Consider the following 20,949-nt stretch of genomic DNA (forward strand, 5'->3'; position numbering starts at 1 on the left):
ACAAATAGCCTAAATGATGTCCCTACATCCAGACCTCTTCAATAGACCCTTCACATAGCTGATAAATTGATACTCCTAAAGTATGAGTCTGACTACATCACTCCCCTGCTCAATATGGGTCTGACAACATCATTCCCCTGCTCAAGTTTCAGGGGCTACTGCCTGTAGGATGAAACACAAACCACTTTGTCATCCAAAGTTCTTTGCAATGTCTCTAGCCTATTTCTACAGTATGATTATACAATACTCTCTCACATAACCTATATGCCAGACAAATTGACTTATTTGCTGTTCTACCTTCACATAACATTCCCTCTCACCTCTGTGCCCTTGCACAGGCCTGGAATGTCCTCCTTTCTCTTTTCTGCTTTTTAGAATCTCTAGCTCACTCAAGTGCCACTTCTTAAAAAGAGCTTTCTTAATTCTTCCAACTGCTAGTGCTCCCTGTACCTCCCTCCCAATTACTCTGCATTTATTTTGCACCAATTTTGTATTCACACATCTGCGTATGTATTGTTTTCCTCTAGAAAGTAAACTTGTTGAGGGTGGGTACTGACGGTCAGTCAGATAGGATTTATTAAGCCCTTGCTATGTGCCAAGCACTGTGCTAAATGCTGGGGATTAAAAAAAAAAAAAGGCAAAAGACAATCACTGACCTCCATAAAATAATGAAGAGTGAAATGAGGAGAACCAAAAGAATATTGTATATAGTAACAGCAGTATGGTTTTAAAAACAACTTTGAGCAACCAAGTCATTCAGGCTATCATAAATACCCAAATTAACCACAAAGATCCTATGAAGATGCTGCTTAAATCCAGAAAAAGAATTCCTTCACACACGTATACGTATGTGTGTATGTGTATGTATATGTATATATATATACACAGATTTGCATCTAATAATAGCCATCTCAAAGTTTGGGGTGGGAGGAAAGGGAAAAAAGTCACATGATAACTTGTATATTTGAAAGGAATAGAAAGTTGTACATAATGGATTTGCAATTTTCAGGTACAATCCTGTGTTTTTCTATCCCACTTTGTTATGGAAATGTTTGTTTTATCCTTAAGGAAAGCTAGGAATTGAAGATGAGGAGGGAGAGTTCCAAGTACAGGAACAGCTAGCAAAAATAATCCAAGTTGAGAGGTGAAGTGTCTTGAATGACAAACAGCAAAGGGACCAATGTCACTGAATCTTAGAATATTGATGGGTATGGGGGCCGTTAAGGCATAAGAAGACTGGAAAGGTAGAAAGCGGTCAGGTAATGAAGGGCTTTATAGGTCAAAGAGAAGATTTTACATTTGATCCTGGAGGCAATAGGTAGACACTGGAGTTTATAATGGAGTGAGCCAAGGCAGGAAGGATTGTGTAATGTGGTCAGCATGGTCAGACCTGCATTTTAGGAAGATCAACTTGACAGCTGAGGATAGGATGGATTGGAGTGAGGAAAGACTTCAGGCAAAGAGATCAACCAGCGGACTACTAGAAAAGTCCAAAAGTGAGGAGATGAGGGCCTCCCTCTACCAGGGTGGTAGCAGCTATCAGAGGAGAAAAGGGAGTATACAGGAAAGTAGAAAAAATGGATTCAATAATTATTTGGATTGGGGGAGAAGGGGGAAGGTGAGAGAGAATGAGTGATTGAGGATGACACCTAGGTTGGGAGCACAGGTAGAATGGTGGTATCCTTCACAGTACTAGGAAGTTAAGATGAGAAGAAAGCCTTGGGGAAAAGATAATGAATTCAATTTTGGTCATGCTGAATTTAGATATCTACAGGACAACAAGTTTCAGGTATCTAACAGGCTATTGGAAATGCAAGACTGGAGGGTTGGGGCAGGATAAGTATATCTGAAAGTCATCTGCATAGAGATAACTGAAATGGTGGGAACTGATAAGATCAACCAGTGAAATTGGGAGAAGAAAAGAAGGCCCAGCAAAGGGCCTTAAGAGACAGCTATAGAAATAAAGATCCAACAAAGGGGATAGAGGAGTGGTCAAATAGGTAGGAGGAAAACCAGGTCAGAATGGTGTCATTAAAACCTAGAGAGAAGAGAATTTCAAAGTGAAAAGGGTAATCCACAGCAGAGGTACCAAATTCAGATCCACTTTTGGGCCACTTTTGGCCCAACCAGATTAAAATGTAATTGGGAAATGTTTAACAAAATAAATAAAAATACAACACAACATAAATAATGTTATTTGTAATTTTCTGAGTCAATATGAGGACCTCAGGGGTTTCTAACTGAGTTTGACATCACTGATCCAGAGTGTTCAGGCTGCACTCAGGTCAAGAATGATAATTATTAACAAAAGGCCATTGGATTTAAAAAATTAAAAAATCAGGGCAGCTAGGTGGCACAGTGATAGAGCACCAGCCCTGAAGTCAGGAGGACCTGAGTTCAAATCCAGCCTCAGACCAAACACTTGACACATATTAGCTGTGTGACCTTGGGCAAGTCACTTAACCCCGATTGCCTCACCCAAAAAATAAAAATTAAGAAATCGTTAATGACTTTGAAGAGAAATATTCCAGTTGAATGAAGGGGCCAGAAATCAGACTGCAAAGAGCTACGTAGTGGGTCACAGGAAAGGAACTGGATGGCCTTCTTAAGGAGTTTAGTAACAAAAGGGAGGACATAGCTAGGAGGGATGGATGGATCAAGTGAGAGTTTTTTGAGGATGGGGGAGACATGGATATGTTTATAGGCAATAAGGAAGCAAACAGTAGACAAGGAGAGACTGAAGATTAGTAAGAGAGTAGGAATGATGGAGGGAACAAGCTTCCAGAGAAGATGAGATGGAATGGGATCACTTGTGTATGAAGAGAAGTTTGCTTTGACAAAAAGGGATACCTCTTCATGTGAGACAGGGATGAAGGAGAAGGCAGGGGCAGAAGATATCTGAGTGACTTGAAGTGAGGTGAAGGGAAGCAGAACAAGCTCTCAGTGAATGGCTCCAGTTTTTTCAGGGAGACAAGTTTCTCAGAAAGGGATGAGGTATGATATGGGAGGTTTGAAAAGGTTTTGAGAAACTGCTACGGTGCATGGGACAGAGAATCACTCAGGGACACGTACAAGGATTGTTTTGCCACTGTGAAGGCCCCGTTGAGATTACGTAACATAAACGTATAATGGATCCAGTCAGCACAGTTTCATGATTTCCCCCCAGCTTCATTCAGTCACATATGAATAGAAATTAAGGCAATAGATGGTGGGAAAAATACAAAGCTGGGATTTGGATGAACAAGATCTTCGATAAGATAAACAGGCAAGGGACTCAAAAGAACAGTGTAGAGTTGAACTCATTCAACCAGTTCAAGGAGTTAAAATGGAGAAAGGAGGATAGTGTAGCAAGTGAAGGAGTGATGGCCTGGGAGAGAATGGAGTGATGGAGGGATTAGACACTGAGGTGAGGATGAAGGCTTTGAAGTTGTAAGACAGAAGAAAAGATGGGTTGTTGTTGTTTTTTTTCTGTCTCTGTATCCCTATTGGCTACCACAGTTCCTGGAACAAAATGGGTAGTTACTAAATGTTTACTGAAAGGAATTAAACTAAAATGAAACTAAGGATCATCAGAGAGTTCCAGAAGATTCAAAGGTCAGGAAGTCAATAAAGGCTAACTCCTTCTTTCTCTATGTTAATCCCATTAGCATTATCTTGTACTCTTCCTTTTCAGCTCTTTGACCTAGAAGCAATAATCACAAAAATCCAGCATGGCATCTTCAAGAATAGGTCATGCCAGACTTAACTATATTTTTAGCAAAGTATTCAATAAGTTCTTATGCTATTGTTGTAGAAAATATGAAGAGAGATGGTAAAGATGATAGCATGATTAGATGGATTCAGAAGTGATTAAATAATTGGACCCAAACAGTCATTAATATTTCTATCCCAAGTTGGAAGGATGTCACCAATAAATTGCCCCTGGGATTTCAGCTCAGTCTTACGTTGTTTAACACAGTTGTTTTGTCAGTGAATTGGATAAATGAATGGATGGCATATTTACCAAATTTTCAGATGAGACAAAACAGGGAAAAATAACTACTGCACTAGATAGCAGATTCAGGATTCAAAAAGATCTTGACAAGCTAGAAAACAGCTGAAGTTGGTTAAAATGAAATTTCAGAGAGACAAACATAATGTTTTATACTTGGATTAAAAAAACCAACTTCCCAGACATTAGATATGAAAGGCATTGCTACGTAAGTGATTCAGCTAAACAAAGATCTAGGGGGTTTGCATAAATATGATGGGGCAGCTAGGTGGCAAAGTGGATAGAGCACTGGTCCTGGAGTCAGGAGGACATGAGTTCAAATTCGGACTCATACACTTGACATTAACTAGCTCTAAGTGACCCTGTCACTTAACCCCATTGCCTAGCCAAAAACAACAACAAAAAACAAAAAAAAAAAAAAACAAAACAAAACAAATATGAGTCAATAGTTTATCCTGGCATCCAATAATCTTAGATTGTGTTATAAGAAACAGAAAGTCTAGGTAAAGTGATAGTTTCTCTGACCATAACACACCTACAGTACTGTGTATATTACCAGGCATCACATTGATGAAGTCCCAACACACAGTCCTATGATACATACCCATATGTTTCAGAGGTATTGAAGAGGAGGGGTTATTCAACAATATCACATGTTACGGAGAGGTCAAAAACGATGAAAATTGAGAAAAAGTGACTGGAATGAATAATAAAGAGATCATCATTGACCTTTCAAAAAGCAGTTTCACTTGAGCAAGTGAAACAGAATCCAGATTACAAGAGGGTGAAGTGAGTGGGAAATGAGAAATTGGCAGCAAAAAATATAGCTTTTGCTTGTTTGTATAGCTAGGAGTTTGGCTGCAAAACAGAGGACGTACAGGATGATAGTTTGAGGGGATGATTAGGTCAAGTAAAAGTTTTTAAAGGATAGGGAAGATCTACAAATGTTTATATACAGTAGAGAAGTAAATAACTGATTAGAGTGTGAAAATTAGGGAAACGGAAGATCTAAAAAACTAAGCCTTTAGAAAGCTTTTATTAATGTAAAATTAGGAAATTTAGGTATGGTTATTTATAGTATAGACTATCTACACAAAAATATAACAAAAAAATTTATGAAGTGAAATGTTTAGAATATATGCTTTTAAAAATCAAAGGACTGATTAATTTGTCTAGAAACTAGAATTGGATATATTGAACATATGGGTGCTCAATACTATTCAATAATGATTTAACTCCCTCCCTATTCTACCCCCCAGTGAAAGAAAAAGGAAATAAAAATAATCCTACCAACAAATAAGCACAGTCAAGAAAAACAAATCCACACATTTGCCATGTACAAAAGATGGCCACTGAAACATTTTTAAAATGCACAGAAAAGAACAGAAGGGTATTAAGAAGGAAATAAAGACAAGCAAGACAGCCTAGAAAGTAACATGTTGAATGTGTGTATGTGTTTTAACCTATATGTAGGGAAAAAATTCAATTTCAAGCATAATGCTTTTTCTGTTCTACATCCTATACGGAAATGTTACCTTGGGGGGAATTTAATGAGGGGGTTCACTAAATTCAGAATTTTAAAAAAATCAATGTCTTCAAAGAGATTTACTACCAGAAAAGAAAATGAGTCAGTCGTGTAGTAAGAGTAAAGGGTAACCCATTGACAGCTTTCATGACTGACTACTGGCTCCCACACAAGGTCAAGAGAATGAGGTAGTACTCTGCATGTGGCAAGGATACTCTGTGAAAGATTTCTGAGGGAACATGGACAAGAATCACTCAAGATAAAAAAAAAAAAAGAATCACTCAAGATCAGAAGGCATGGATAGATCTGATCTACAGCAATGTAGAAAGCACACACATTGGTGAGATCATAAGTCCAAAGTATCAAAGATAATGAGGTATATTCCTGAAAAGCTGCATATAAATCTAATTATTGTAAATTAAATCTTCTTCATTTATAAGTGGCTTAAGTAATCATGTGTTACATTTCTTTAAAGAGTAATCTCTTTGTGATAAATATCACCTAATTTGTTGTATAATCAGATTTTATTATGCTTGCATAAAATGGACCACACCAAATTCCCATGATAAAAATATTGCTCCTTTTTACAAAAGTAAATTAGTCAGAGTAAAGCTAGTATAAGTCAAAAGGTCAATACCTCACTGGTCAACCGTATCAGAAGAGCAGCAGCCTCTGAATATTTGCTTTGGCTTTTTAATATTTCAGCACTAAGCAATACACATCTTTCTGCTAACACCATATTCCTAAGAAGGAAATTAAAAATATTAACAAATCACATTAAAACAAATATAACCTAATTTAAAATTCTAGCTTTCTACCATAAAGACATTAATTTCCTTCTCTTTCTTACAGTATATACAAGTAAAAATATGTCACAAAGAACTGCACAGGGAAAACAAACGTTTTGCTGGAAAAAGATTTTGTGGTGATAGTACATTGCGAGAAATCACATTTTCTTTTCTTTTTTTTTTTTTTTGGCTAGGCAATGGGGTTAAGTGATTTGCCCAGGGTCACACAGCTAGTTAAGTGTCAAGTGTCTGAGGCTGGATTTGAACTCAGGCTCTCCTGATTCTAGAACCCGTGCTCTATCCAATTTGTCACACTAGCTGCCCCTAGAAATCACATTTTCAATATACATAAAGTGGGTAAATCCAGATAACTAAGTTAGTAGTTAATTAGGAAATGAAAATTGCTGTAAATATGGGAGGTGGCATCATCTGCGTTTGTTCACTTTTCTTTCTGCTCCTCTAAGAAGTGTGAGTTTGATTTTGATTAAGTGTTTGAAAAGAGTTTGAATTTTATTTTTACCTGGCAAGCATGGTTAGGATTTTGAGGTGAAGTTAGAAAAAAGAACATTAAGAGTTAGGCTCCCTAGTTAACTGAAAGTGAAGTAGCAAGTGAAGATTGCTTATGTTACCAGTGTGTGATCACTGGTTTTGTGGAACTACTACATTCATTAAAATTGGAGAATACTGTCTTTACCAAAGAAGATTGGTACCTTCTTGAAACTTGTAGTCTCAAAGAACTGTCTAAGAATACTAAGAGAAGATAGTATGTTAGAGGCAGGACTTGAATTCAAGTCTTTTGGGTTCCAAGGCTAGCTTTCTATCCACTGTACACACTGTCTCTCAATACTGAAATATAAAAAATAAAACTTGATGAAATACTCACAAACACAATAACATTAAGTTCTGATTCTCTGTTATAAAATTTTACCTATTTTTGACAAATTACCTTTACCTACCTTGACAAATTACAAGATGGTATTATTTTATGTGAAAACAGCAATAATAATTTTTCTATTTCCATTACATCATAAACTTTATGATAGTACCATGAAAGAATCCCATGATTTCAAATTTACAAAAACTTCATTACTTTTTATTATTAACTAATTCTTATTAAGTGTAGTTTATTACTTCTTAGTACCCATTGTATCTTGAAACCACCTGAAAGTAGGAGTTCACATGGAGAATAGTGAAAAAGTTTATTTTCATGAAACTCTAAGAATCATCCCTAATTTTAGCATTCATTTGACTATAATGTTGTAAGTTCTTAAAAATACTGTAATTTTCTTAAGTGAGCAAATTATATCCCATGAAATCTCATTTAAAATATAAAACTAGTGGGAAACCTGTCTCAAACAGCTTTCACTCCTGTTACCTGATTTAGGTAACTATCTCAAGCACTCTAGGTATGAGAAAACATTTAGATATTTCATTTTAAAATTCAGCAATATTATAAAAAATAATATTTATCCAAAAATGGATAGAAGAAATTTCACAGTCACCTACTTGCATATATCCCTATATGTCTGAATTGCTGTATCCATGTAATGAGCAGGGTAAGGCCTAGGTGCTCCAGGCTGAAGAAAAGCTGACACTGCTGCCATTTCCTAAAGGAAAAAAAAAATATGGTTTGTGCTATTTCAGAGGAAATACCCATGTTATTTACTAAATCAGAAACTTTAAATACTTGAAGTAGATTGTACATAGATGTATACCTATGTAATTACACAAACTTCTACTTCTTTGAAATTTCTTTGCTTAATGCAAAACTTAAAAAAAGTGCTTCAAGACGTTGACTGATTCTTTTTTTTTTTTTAGGCAATTGGGGTTAAGTGACTTGCCCAGGGTCACACAGCTAGTAAGTGTCAAGTGTTTGGTCTAAGGCCAAATTTGAACTCAACTTCTCCTGACTTCAGGGCTGGTGCTCTATCCACTGCGCCACCTAGCCATCCCACCTTGAATGATTCTTAAAAAAACAGTAAATTATGTTTTGCATATCATACAAAAGGGAGAACTTCATTTTTCAAACAAAGGTTGTTTGTTTGCTTTAAGTACTTCTTGAAAGATTTCCAACAGGGGTTGAAAGCAAAAGGCATCGCGCTTGAGCAGTACTTAAAAAAAGTACTGAATTAGAAATCAGATCAGTTCTGGTCTTAGTTCTGCTGTACAGAAATAGGGAACTTCATTTCTTTGACTCCATTTTTTTCCTTTACAAAATAACAATTTTAGAGAAAATAATGAACATGAAAGGTGTACTATACTATACTTAATAAACTAAAATTTCTGAAACCAGACAGGATTAATGGTCAAGGGATCACATGACATGGAAAGTACCTACAAAATTTAAACATGCCACCTTAATCCTGCTCAACAATCTTCGGTCTAAGTATCAACTTTATTTAACTTTTTAAATGAAGTTAAAAGTATTAGCTGACCCCCCCAAAAAAACGCAATAGGAAAATAAAAAATTAAATTAGCTTTATTTTAAACTAAAAATAAATGGAATTCAAACATCAAGAAGAAGGTATTCTAAGAACCTTAGAGTTTATATGACTTGTCTTTCAAGGAAAAAAATATGGCCAAGTCTAAAACAAATTCAGATCCAGTTGATGACAGTACTAAGATTTAACACACTATCTGGTGTACATGTGTGCATCTAATTCACTAGCAAAATAATTCTACACAATCACGGAATTCAATTTGAAGTATTTAGGGATGTAGACTGTACACTAGGGCAGCTAGGTGTTGCAGTGGATAAAGCCCTGGACTTGAAATCAGGAAGACTCATCCTCATGAGTTCAAATTCGGACTCAGACATTTAGTAGCTATGTCACCCTGAGAAAGTTACTTAACCCTGTTTGCCTCAGTTCCTCAACTTTAAAATGATTTGGAGAAGGAAACTACTCCAGTATCTCTGCCAAGAAAACCCCTCAAAATGGGTCAGGTAGAGTCAGGCACAACTGAAACAACTGAACAACAACAAGCTTTTACAATGAATTCTTTTGTGTGAATTAAGCTGTCAAAACACCAAGAGGAAACAATATTCTTACAATCAGTGTCAGGCCATGAGAACAGTATTCACATATTCACATAATACTTTCCTGAAATGCTACTGCTTCTGAAAGGAATTTTCCTTTTATCTACCATGAGCCAAAATTTGGGAGATAAAAACATATTCAAGTCATCTTTTAAAAAATACTTGGGAAGTGAGACTGGTGGTATATGCCAGTAACTCCTGCTTCAAGGGATTTTTTGAGTTTGGGAGTCTGATCTGCAGTGAACTAGCTTAGTTCAAGTGCCTGCACTAAGTCCCAGCCAGCACAAATATATTTGGACTAAGTCCAACATCAATATAGTAAGCCTGTGAAATAGGGGGTCACCATATTGTCTAAGGAGAGAGCAACCAGTTTACGTCAGAAACTAGGTAGGTCCCAGCTCCTATGCTGATCAGTAGAGAAATCTAGCCCAATGAGTGCACTGCATTTCCAGCCTGAATGAAAGAGAGAAATCCAGTACCCTCAAAAAAAGGGGAAAAAATTCATGTCAGAGCAATTCTATTTGCACTAAGCAACTAAACAATTAATACTAGGGCAGCTAGATGGAGCAGTGGATAGAGCACCAGCCCTGGATTCTGGAGGACCTGAGCTCAAATCCAGCCTCAGACACATAACACTTTACTAGCCATGTGACTCTGGGCAAGTCATTTAACCCCAACTACTTCACCAAAAAAAAAAAAAAGATAAAAATTAATACAAACAGCAGATATCATGTGATAAACAAATAAAAAACTTTAGGAAATCAAATCTAAAATATTGACCAACTTTAAATTCACAATTCTACCACTTAACAACAAAGGGAATATCCTTGGGTAACTTTAAGTCTAGAAAGTTCAATTACATTATTTTCTTTAAAAGAGACTGGTCCTCTCTATCTCACCTATGCTGAAAGTGTAACAGTCACTCACAGACCCAGTCTTATTACTGATCAGCATGGAAACTTTGACCTGCTGTTTCCAACCTGGGTTGGTTCAACGTCACCCTATCTTAGGCAGCCTGGCAAATGCTCTCCCCCTTTCTCCCTCACCCTTAACCTTGGAGGTTCATCATGTTGGTGACAAATTTAGAAGTAATATTTGATCACCTTTAGTCCTATGAAGCTCAGAACCCCTGAATTTAAGTGATCCACCAACTTAAGCATCCCCAGTAGCAAGAATTATAGGTGAGGCTCCATCATGCCTGGCCAATGCACAAAAATTAAAGAAGCTATTTAACTAATACCTTTATAGTTCTAAGGAATTTTCTTTTGCTGCCCCTAAAGTATTTTGTTATACTTCGCAGCCCAAAGCCTTGAATTTAATGATACAGGAATCACAAATTTTATCACTATTATATACCAACCAAGGCACCAGCTGCATACAGCATTGCTTGATCATTCAGAAAATCTTTCTTTGCAGTATGATAGCAACTGTATGCCAAATCATAATGTTGCACTAAAAAACACAAGTCAGCCATTTTCCTGATTTGAAGTTCTGGTGCTTCTGGCGGATACCTGTAAATATATATGAAGAAAAAATATTTACCATTTATGTTCTTCCCTCCAAAATATAAACCATCACAAAATGTTCATAAAGTCACTCATATCATTAAAATGCTTCCTATCACAAGGCACCCACCACCAAAGAGATAGTCTCATTTCTCCAAGACTGTTAGAAACAGAAGGTTGCTTCCATATTTAATTAGTATATAGACCCACATTAGGAATTCCTCCACAGCATGAGGGTTTTCTCTGTGGCCAAATTATGAGCATCTGGGAATCTTGGCTTAATTCAGGAACACTCAAGTATTATATAATCTTAAACACTGCAGAGAAAAGCCAGAAGGGATTATATTTTTATATTAATAAATTCAACTGATAAAACTGAAAAAGTATTACTAACTCTATTTTTCATGTAAACTTTTTAAATATTAGATAAAAAATTTCACAGTAAGCATAAAAACATCAAATAATTTCCAGTTTTAAAATATCAGAGATCATTTAAGAAATTTTATGATACTTATAAACCATAGCATCCTAGTGCTTAAAGGTACTTTAGTTTTTCTCAGCTACAAAAAGAGGAGGTTGACTATGAAAAATCACAGCACTGATTCAATACAGGATGCTACCAAGAATAAAACACATCCGATTCTGTGCCTTCTATCTCATGCTGCACTTGTATCCAATCCAATTTCCAGTTCCCTCTGGGAAGAGGAGTATCACCTTCTACTCAATGATGAACATTCTCACGCTTAATAATCATATCCTACACATCCCAGTGATTCCAAACTTCTGTTTTAGAAGCTTAGTTTAGAAGGTTCTCCCCTTACCTTCACAATGCAGCAACCTCTCCTCCTTCGAGGTTCATGCAATTCATACCTACCACCTAATCAAAATCCTGATAGCTGTTGTCTACAGACTGGTAGGACATCCCCCTTCCTTTCTCAATAAGTTCGGTAGCTGGCTCACAATTTTTCTCTTCTGCTCAATTCCTGGCTTCTCACTTGAGAACTTCAACATACACACTGACTCTCTCTCAAACACTCTGACCACTCAGTTCCTCAACCTACTCACTTCCTATGATTTATTCCTGCAACTGACCTCAGCTACACATGAAGAGGACCATACCCTTCTTGCCAACACTCACAAATGTACCATTTCCATGTTCAAGAATTTTAAAATCCTTTTAGCTAACCATAATCTATTAGCTTTCTACCTCTTCATCTGCCTATCGCCCTATCCCTTACCAAAACCTACTCTTCATCCATATCCATCATTTCTAATCCAGCCACCCTTCAGTTCTCTTCCAGGTCATCTCTTCTGCACTTGCCACACTCTATTCTTTCCCCATCTTGATTCTTTGGTGAACCAGTTCAACTCTTCATTGTCCTCTCAAATCCCTACCCTTTCATCATATCGACAATCACAGGGGAAAAAAAAGGGAGGGACAGCTAGGTGGCGCAGTGGATAGAGCACTGGCCCTGGAGTCAGTAGGACCTGACTTCAAATCCTGCCTCAGACACATAACACTGACTAGCTGTGTGACCCTGGGCAAGTCACTTAACCCCACTGCCTAACAAAAAAAACAAAAACAAAAACATAGACAATCGCACCCTGCCCAAGCCTCAACCTTGGATCAATCCCACAATCCTCTGCCTTAGCTCCTATATACATACTGCTAAACTAAGGTAGAGAAAATTATACAATTGTTCTGACTGGGTCTACTACAAATTTATGTTACACAACTTCAACTGTGTCCTCAATGCTGCTAAACAACTCTACAATGTCTCCTTTATTAACTCACTATCCCACTCTACAGAGAAGCTCTCTCACACCCTTTCATTTCTCCTCAAACCTCTCATGGCTTCCCCTCTTCTCCACCCATTCAGCTGAGCTCTTTGCCTCACATTTTACAAAAAAAAAAAATGGAGGTCATTTGCTCTGAGTTCGCCCTTATCCCCTCTTCTTCAATTCCGATTATTCAGATACCTTCTGCCACTATCTCCTTTATCCATGTCTCCCATGAAGAAGTGGCCTTACTCCTTACCAAGGCTAACCCTTCTACCTGCACAAATGCTCCTGTTCCATTCCATCTGCTCTAACAGACTGCTCACCGTCAGCCCCATTCTATCACTTATTTTCAATCTCTCCACTGATTCATTCCCTACTACCTTCTAACATTCCCATAGCTCCTCAATCCTGAAAAACCCTCATTTGATCCTTTCATCCCTGTTAACAGGGATGTCTCTTCTACCTTTGAAAGGGTAGCCTACCTTTTTCTTCTTGAAAAGGTTGTCTACAATAGGTGCCTCCACTTTCTTTCTTCTCATTCTCTTCTTAACCCTTTATAATCCAGCTTCTGACCTTATCATTCCACTATCAATGCATCTCTCAAAAGTTACCAATGATCTCTTAATTGGTAATGGCCTTCTCTCAATCCCCATTCTCAACATCTCTGCAGCTTCCAACATTGTTGATCACCTCTCCTCCTTGATATTCTCTTCTCCCTACGTTTCTAGGACACTACTCTCTGCTGGTTCTACTCTTACCTATCAGGCAGCTCCTTTTCAGTTTCCTTTGTCAGATGCTCACATATATCCCACCCTCTTGCCAGAGATGTCCCATAGGGTTCTATCCAAAGCCCTCTTCTCTTTCCCCTCTCTACCATTTCACTTGGTGATCTCATCAGCTCCCATGGATTTAATTACCATCCATCTCTATACTGATAATTCTCAAATCTACTCATTCTGCTATAACTTCTCCACTTACCTTCCAATCTTGCATCTCCATTGCCTTTCAGATATCTCAAACTGGAATTTCATTAGACATCTTAATCTCCACATGCTTAAAACTGAACTCATGATCTTTCCCCTTAAATCTTCCTTCCTCCTACATTCCCTATTACTGTGGAAGGCAATATCATTCTCCCAGCCCCTCAGACTCACAACCTAGGAGTCATCCTGGACTCTTCACTATCTCTCACCTCCCTCCCCCCCCCAACACATACACACAATATCCAATTTGTTGCCAAGGCCTGTGGATTTCACCTTTGTAACATTTCTTGAATACGTTCCCTTTCCTCTGACATTGCTGCCATCATCTCATGCCTTAACTATTACAATTGCCTGTTAGTAGACTGGCCTGCCTCAAGTCTCTCCTCATTCCAGCCTATCCTTCATTGAGCTACCAAAACAATTCTCCTAAAGTGCAAGTCTGGCTGTGTCACTTCCCTACTCAATTAAGTTCCAATGGATCCCTATCACAATCAGGATCAAATACAAAATGCTGTTTGGCATTTACCTGCCTTACTTTACCTTCAAGACCTGCCCCATTCTTAAACCTCACTCCCCAACACATACCCTTAGATCCAGTGACACTGGCCTTCTTGATGTTCCATGTACAAGGTATTTCATCTTTCATTTCAGAGCATTTTCTCTCACAGCCCCCATACCTGGAATACTCTCCCTTCTCAACTCTGCATACTGGAGTCCTTCAAGTTTGAACTAAAATTCCATCTTCTACAGGAAATCTTTCCAACCCCTCTTAATTCTAGTGCCTTCTCTTTGTTAATTATTTCCTTTTTATCTTGTATATAGCTTGTTTGTATGTACCGGCCGCGCCGACCTTATGCCGGCCGCGCCGAACACTCCTCCTATAAGGAGCAGGCTGCCAGAGTCATACTCACTCATCAGTCTTGGGTCCTCAACTGGATAAACACACAGAGACGAGCCATCGGGAGGTGCCAACACCAGAGCTTTATTCAGAGGCCATCACAGCAAGGCCAAGCAGGAAGGCCAGAGCAACAGAGCAGGAGCCAAGAGAGCAAGTGATCTGACCACGCTCGTTCCTAAGTACCTACTAGCCCCTCCTCCCCAGCCCGCTTACTAGCCAATGATTGTAGGGTCAGATACCGGAAGGGGCTGTCTGAGTTTAGCACACCAAGGAAGAGGGAGTGACGCAGGAGGCTAGGATCGGATACAGGAAGGAGGCATCTGGGATTAGTGCATAGACAGAGTACGTGACCTTAGGAAGTCAGGAAGGACACAGGAAGGAGGCGTCTGGGGTCAGTGCTACACAAAGGGACCCAGGAAGTCAGGAAGGTCACAAGATGGAGGCGTCTGGGGTTGACGCTGCATATAGGGAGGGGACTAAGCAAAGGGAACTCAGTCCTCTGCCATCCCACTCCCACGTGGCACCGCCCCTTGCCTCAGGAGCACAAGCTCCGGCTACTTCCTTGCACCCAGCTTATCTCACATAGCACTGCCCACTGCCTCAGGGCTTCTCCGCACCCAGCCCATCCCAGTTCACCACGACTCCGCCTACCACAGCCCCTGCCTCGACTTCCAAATACCCAGATCTTACCGTAATCTTGCCACAGCGCCCACCTGGTAGTTGCCAACATAGACAGTCCCTCACATTTGTACATATTTGTTTTCTTGCTGTCTCTCCTAGTATATTATTTGAAAATTCTCTATTTCATTAAATGTCTATTTTTCCCACCGTAGGAATACATTCAGTTTTGCTGGGCACGTTATTTTTGGTTGCAATCCTCAATCCTTTGGCTTCTATTATATGATATTCCCAGTCCTCCATTCTTTTATAGTGGTGGCTATTAATGCGTGTGATTCTTACTGCTAGTCTATGGCACTTGAATTCTTTCTTTCTGGCTGCTTACATTTGTCTTCCTTGACTTGGGAGTTCTGGATTTTGGCTAAAATAATCCTGGGAATTTCCATTTTGGGGTATCTTTCAGGAGGTGACTAGTGGATTCTTGCAATTTCTACTTTGTTTTCTGGCTCTAAGATATCTGGGCAGTTTTCCTTTATAAATTCTTGAAATATGATATTTAGGTTCTTTTTTTTTTCCCATGGCTTTCAAGGAGACCAATGATTTTTAAATTATCTCTCCTTGACTTACTTTCCAAATCAATTATTCTTCCTATCAGAGTTTCCTATTTTCTTCTGTTGTGTTCGGCCTTTTGACTTTATTTTATTATTTCTTGACGTCTTATGGGCCATTAGCTTCCATTAATTTTTTTTTTGGCAGTATCTAGTTTATTTATGCCTGCAAAAGTTAGATGTCACAGCACACACCCCTCATGAGTGCAGTGCCTGCCACTTGTCCAAGGGGCTCTGGCTGGGGATGTACTTAACCCTACAGCCATCAGGAACCAGATGCTTCTCAGCTACCATATCCTCAAACTCATCAGCATTGAACTTGGTGAAACCCCACTTCTTGGACATGTGGATCATCTGGCTGCCAGGGAACTTGAACTTGGCTCTATGCAAAGCTTCAATCACATATTCTTTATTCTGGACCCTGGTTCGAATTGACATGATAATTTGGCCAATGTGTACATGGGCTACAGTGCCCTGGGGCTCCCCACATGCCAGTCTGGAGCCTAGGAAAAGCAAAGGATTAAGAAGCTCACATTTCCAATTCTGTGAAGTAGGTGCTTGCTTATTCTTAGTGAAGTTGCTTTAGTTAATACAAAATGTCTCCGAGGTCCCTTAGAATACCCTGTATTAAGGACAAGGTACACACACAACCAGGGAAATGCTCTCTGAAACCACTGCACATCAGCCCCACACAGAGAGAATTGGGTTGGTCGGTTAAATTGGTTGCGGAAGCTTCCATTAATTTTTAGTGAGTTGTTTTCTTCGGTAAGTTTTTGTTCCTTTTTTTAACCAAGCTGTTAATGTTCTCTTCATAACTTTATTGTATACCTCTCTCATTTCTTTTCCCATTTTTTTCCTCTACAACTCTTATTTTGTTTCTAAAATAACTTTTTTGGTTACTTTTTTTTATCTCTCTCTTTAACTCTTCTGGTAATTTTTGCTGTGCTTGTGTTCAATCTGCATTTTTCTTTCAGGCTTTGCTTACAGATGTTTTCAAGTCACTATCTTCTTCTGTTTGTTTCCTGAGCTTCCCTGTCACCATAGTAGCTCTTTATAATCAGGTGCTTTTTTTGTTTCTCATTCTTCCAGACTGTCTTGATTTCTTACTTTATGTTAGTGTTGGATACTGCTCGCTTCTGGGTCAAATTTCTAGCCTGAGTTTCTGCTGCTTTCAAAGCTGGGTGTCTAGGAGATTTCAAGTGTTCAGTGATTCCAAAGTCATTTGATCCAGATAAAGGTCTGTACGCTGCCCTCCTGGTATGAGCTCTGAAAGTTCCTGACCCAGGTTTGGGACTGCTGGCTTGTGTGTGTAATTGAGTTTCAGTATACTGTTGCTGAATTCAGTCCTTGTTAGCTTGCTAAAAGTTTTGCAGGTTCATAGCAACTGAATGACTAGCTCTCCACTGCAGACCTATGTGCTGGGCTAAAGGTTAGAACTGATTTGCCACTCTGTTCCTGTGCTCAGAGACATATGGTTAAATTTCTGGAATTTGTTTTGTGCTAGTGCTCAGCTAAGAATCCACACTTGGTCGAGGCTACTCCTCTGGAACTGGTGAATGGGTGACAAAGATGCCAGATGTCATCTGTTTCTGTTCCTAGCACTAGTTCAGGAGTTCTCTGGGATCTCTTTCTGCCCCAGTGCTTCCTGCTCTGGTGCTCTACCTCAGGGCTTGGAATGCACTAGATCCCAACTCTGTTTCCACCATGTTGAACTCCTGGGCAGCCCTACCCTAGGATATATATACCTCTCTGCCTTCCTAAACTGCCCTGGGCTGGAAAAATGATTCACTGTGATTTTTTTCTTAGCTTTCCCATTCAGAATTTGGTCTGACATATTTTCTAGATTCTTCTGGAAGAAGTATGCTGGGTGATCTGGGCAAAAATGCCATCTCTCAACCCTTCCCCACTGCATTATGAGCTGCTTGACAGTAGGAACTGTATTTTGCCCCTTTTTGCATCCCCAGTGCTTAGCACAGTACTTGGCACACAGTAGGTGCTTAATAAATGTTTACTAGCTGACTCTATAATGAGATTTTTTTTTTTACAATGAAATTACACACACACACACACACAATAATATTATGAAAAACAGCATTTTATACAAGTCAGATTTTGGAGGAAAAGCATATATTTCAACAAATACAGCAAACAGCTTACCTAAAATCACATAGTCAGCTATCTTTAGATATTAACATACTTAAAAACTTTCTGAAATATACCATGAATTTGAATATTCATGTTGCTTACTGTTAAATGAAATACTTTAAATCTGTCTACTAAAATTCTAGGATTTTTTAAAGATAATTAAATTACACATAGTCATTCAACAAGAGATTAAAATTTTACTCACAGCAGTCCAGATGTATTCTTTAGCTCATTGATGCTCTTTTCTGGAACTTTACTGCCACTGAACCATTTTTTAGTTGCAGAAAATAATGATCGACTCAATCCTTTTCTTGATATCAGCTAGAAAGGAAAGTTTAAACATCTGAATAAATGAGAATAAAACTAGTATTCTTCTTGTGCATTTAAGAAATCTGATATTAGTTATTAACTGTTCAACCAACAGCATGGCATTTGTGGGAAAATTGTGCAGAATTATAAAAGTGCTGAGAAAAAAATACTAAAAATATCAGTAATGTGCAATAAAATCTTATTCCCAGAATAAGAGTAAGAAGAGACCTCAGAACTTAATCTATACATGAAAGACAATCATCTCCACAACATACTGAACAAGTCGTCTATCAGTTTTTGTTTGAAGACCTCTAATGAGGGGGAACCCATAGCCTCAAGGCAGTCAATTTTACTTTTAATAGCTCTAGATATTAGGAAGTTTTCCTGAATCTCAAACATAAATACTTTCCATCCCATGCTCCTAGGAATAAGTCTGTTCTAAATTTCACATTAATAGTATTTCAAATACTTGCAGCTGTTACCCACCAAGCCTTCTCTGCTAAAAAGTAAAGACTAAAAATCCTCAATTACTTCCACCAATTCCTACTGTCTAGCCCAATATTTCTCCATCTTTTTTATAGAATTAAATGAAACTTTATCAAATGGCCTTGTTAAAATTTAGGTAAACTGAATCTGCAACATTCTCTTGATCAATTATCTTCTCTACAGAAATGACTCCCAGATCCATTTATCCATTTATATGTCGTCTGAGTTCCAATCTCACATCAACAAATATCTTTTGGACATTCTGAAATCAATGTCCCATAGACATCTGAAACACAGCACGTCCCAAAACAAAACTCATTAACTTTCCACCCAAATTCACCTTCTATTCTGCAAGTCCTCATTCTCACCCCATTTATCCAACCATTTGTTAAATTTTATTGTTTCTATCTCAACAAAATCTCTCCTATACATTCCCTTCTATCTACCCACACAGGCCCTAGCCTAGTTCAGGCCCTTATCACCTTCCACCTGGACTATTGCAATAGACACCTAAGTGGGTCTCCCCCTGTCAAGTCTCTCCCCACTTTAATTCATCCTCCACACAGCTGCCTAAGTGATTTGCCTAAAACATAGGTCTGACCATGTCACCCAAATACATCTCTCCCCAATGAATTCCAGTGGCTATTACCTCTGGAATCAAATATAAACTCCTCTGTCATTTAAAACTCTACAATCTGGCCCCTCCCTGTTTTTCTAGGCCTCTGAAGACATTACTCCCTTCCACCTACTTTATGGTCCAACCATACTGGTCACTTGCTGTTCCTCATACACAACATTCCATTCTTCCATAATAGTGACTTTATAATTGCAATCTCCCATGCCTGGAATGTTCTCCTTCCTTACTGCTACCCAGACTTTCTCAGTATCCTTCAAAACTCAGCTCAAGTGCCTACATGAAGCCTTTTCTAATACCTCCAGCTTCTTGTTTCCTTCCTCCAAAAATTACGTCTTATTCATTTTGTATATATTCTGTATATAGGTGAATGAATGAAACAAAAAAAAATTTATTAAACACTTACTATGTGCCAAGCACTGTGCTAAATGTTGGGGATACAAATACAAAAGCAAAGGCAACCCATACTCTCACAGAACTTAGATTTCAAAAGGGGAGACAATATATATGTATGTGTGTGTGTGTGTGTGTGTGTGTGTGTATGTATATCTTTATACACACACAAACAAACACATATTTATATTTGGAAAATTACAGGGATGCAGCATGGAACTACAGAGGAGTGGCCTGACATACCCTTTTCAGGAGAAATGGAAGAATTGATTTGATTATGGTTCTAGACCTACAAAGGGGAAAGCCTGGTGAGGTCCTGCTGGGTGGCTGGTAAAAACATGGCCATGAAAAATGACTAGGGCTCCTCTGAAATAGTGAAGGCAAGCATTAGTCAGTTCATCACTCAGCTGTTGTCTATGACAGTCATTCATTTAGGAAATAGTTACAGGGTGCTTAAAGAATAGTGACAAATAAGCCAAGCAGCTCAGTATTAAAAGCTGTCTTATTTATATAATTAGAGGCAATAGTAGTACACAGTGGATAGAGAGGCTAGTTGTGGAGTCAGAAAGACATGGATTCAAGTTCTGCCTTTGACGTATAATTAGCAATGTGACTATGAGCAGGTCACTTAACTTCTTTATACCCTAGATATCTCTCTAAGACTATGTATTACAGACAAGACGCTGATCTGCATCTGTGGATGGAGTTTTTACACCAAAAGTTCTCCAAGCTAATGAAATCACAGGTACAGGTTTAATAAAAATGTAGTAAACTTTCTTCACACAGTAACAGAATATGAGGCCGAAAAGAGACTCTTCAGAGGCCAGAGTCCAACCTGACATGGCATGTTTATAACATCCCTGATTAGTAATCATTCAAGTTTTGTTTAAAGGCTTCTATCATAAGAAGGACAGATTACTTCCACAGGTCACCGTTCCCACTTAAACTTCCCAACATCAAGCCTAAGTCTGGATTTTTAATACAAAACCTAAATTTTTATCACCTTCCATTGGTTTCTCATAATTCTGCCCCCTTAGTCAAAAGACTGAACAAATCTAATCCTCCTTATACAACCAGATCCTTGAAGATAACTACTGTATTTTGCTTTCCTTTCTCTCCCCACTCCCACCCCATCTTCATCTGGTATGGCTTCTAGTCTCTTCACCATGTACAGTGCCCCCTCCTTCCCCCCAATCCTTTAAGCAATAAAGTGAGTCAATGTCTTTCTTAAAATATAGTGACCAGAA

The 20,949-nt window shown here is 38.5% G+C and overlaps 1 protein-coding gene and 1 non-coding gene across 5 annotated transcripts in view; both read right to left on the minus strand.

Moving 5' to 3' along the window:
* Positions 1-20,949, minus strand: part of LOC114053906 (trafficking protein particle complex subunit 8) — a 135,806-nt gene that overhangs the window by 74,050 nt on the left and 40,807 nt on the right. For all 4 annotated transcript variants that reach the window (XM_027877030.1, XM_027877028.1, XM_027877027.1 and 1 more), the window contains 4 exons: positions 18,086-18,201; positions 10,702-10,852; positions 7,811-7,911; positions 6,154-6,259 (listed from right to left, as the gene is read on the minus strand). In XM_027877030.1, coding sequence (XP_027732831.1) covers positions 6,154-6,259; positions 7,811-7,911; positions 10,702-10,852; positions 18,086-18,201 — 474 coding nt within the window. The remainder of the gene's footprint in view (positions 1-6,153; positions 6,260-7,810; positions 7,912-10,701; positions 10,853-18,085; positions 18,202-20,949) is intronic.
* Positions 16,330-16,464, minus strand: LOC114054344. Its single transcript, XR_003570467.1, has one exon. It is a non-coding gene; the product is annotated as a small nucleolar RNA SNORA70 (small nucleolar RNA).

This window comes from Vombatus ursinus, unplaced genomic scaffold, assembly GCF_900497805.2.
Source record: "Vombatus ursinus unplaced genomic scaffold, bare-nosed wombat genome assembly UNPS02014812.1, whole genome shotgun sequence".
NCBI lineage: Eukaryota > Metazoa > Chordata > Mammalia > Diprotodontia > Vombatidae > Vombatus > Vombatus ursinus.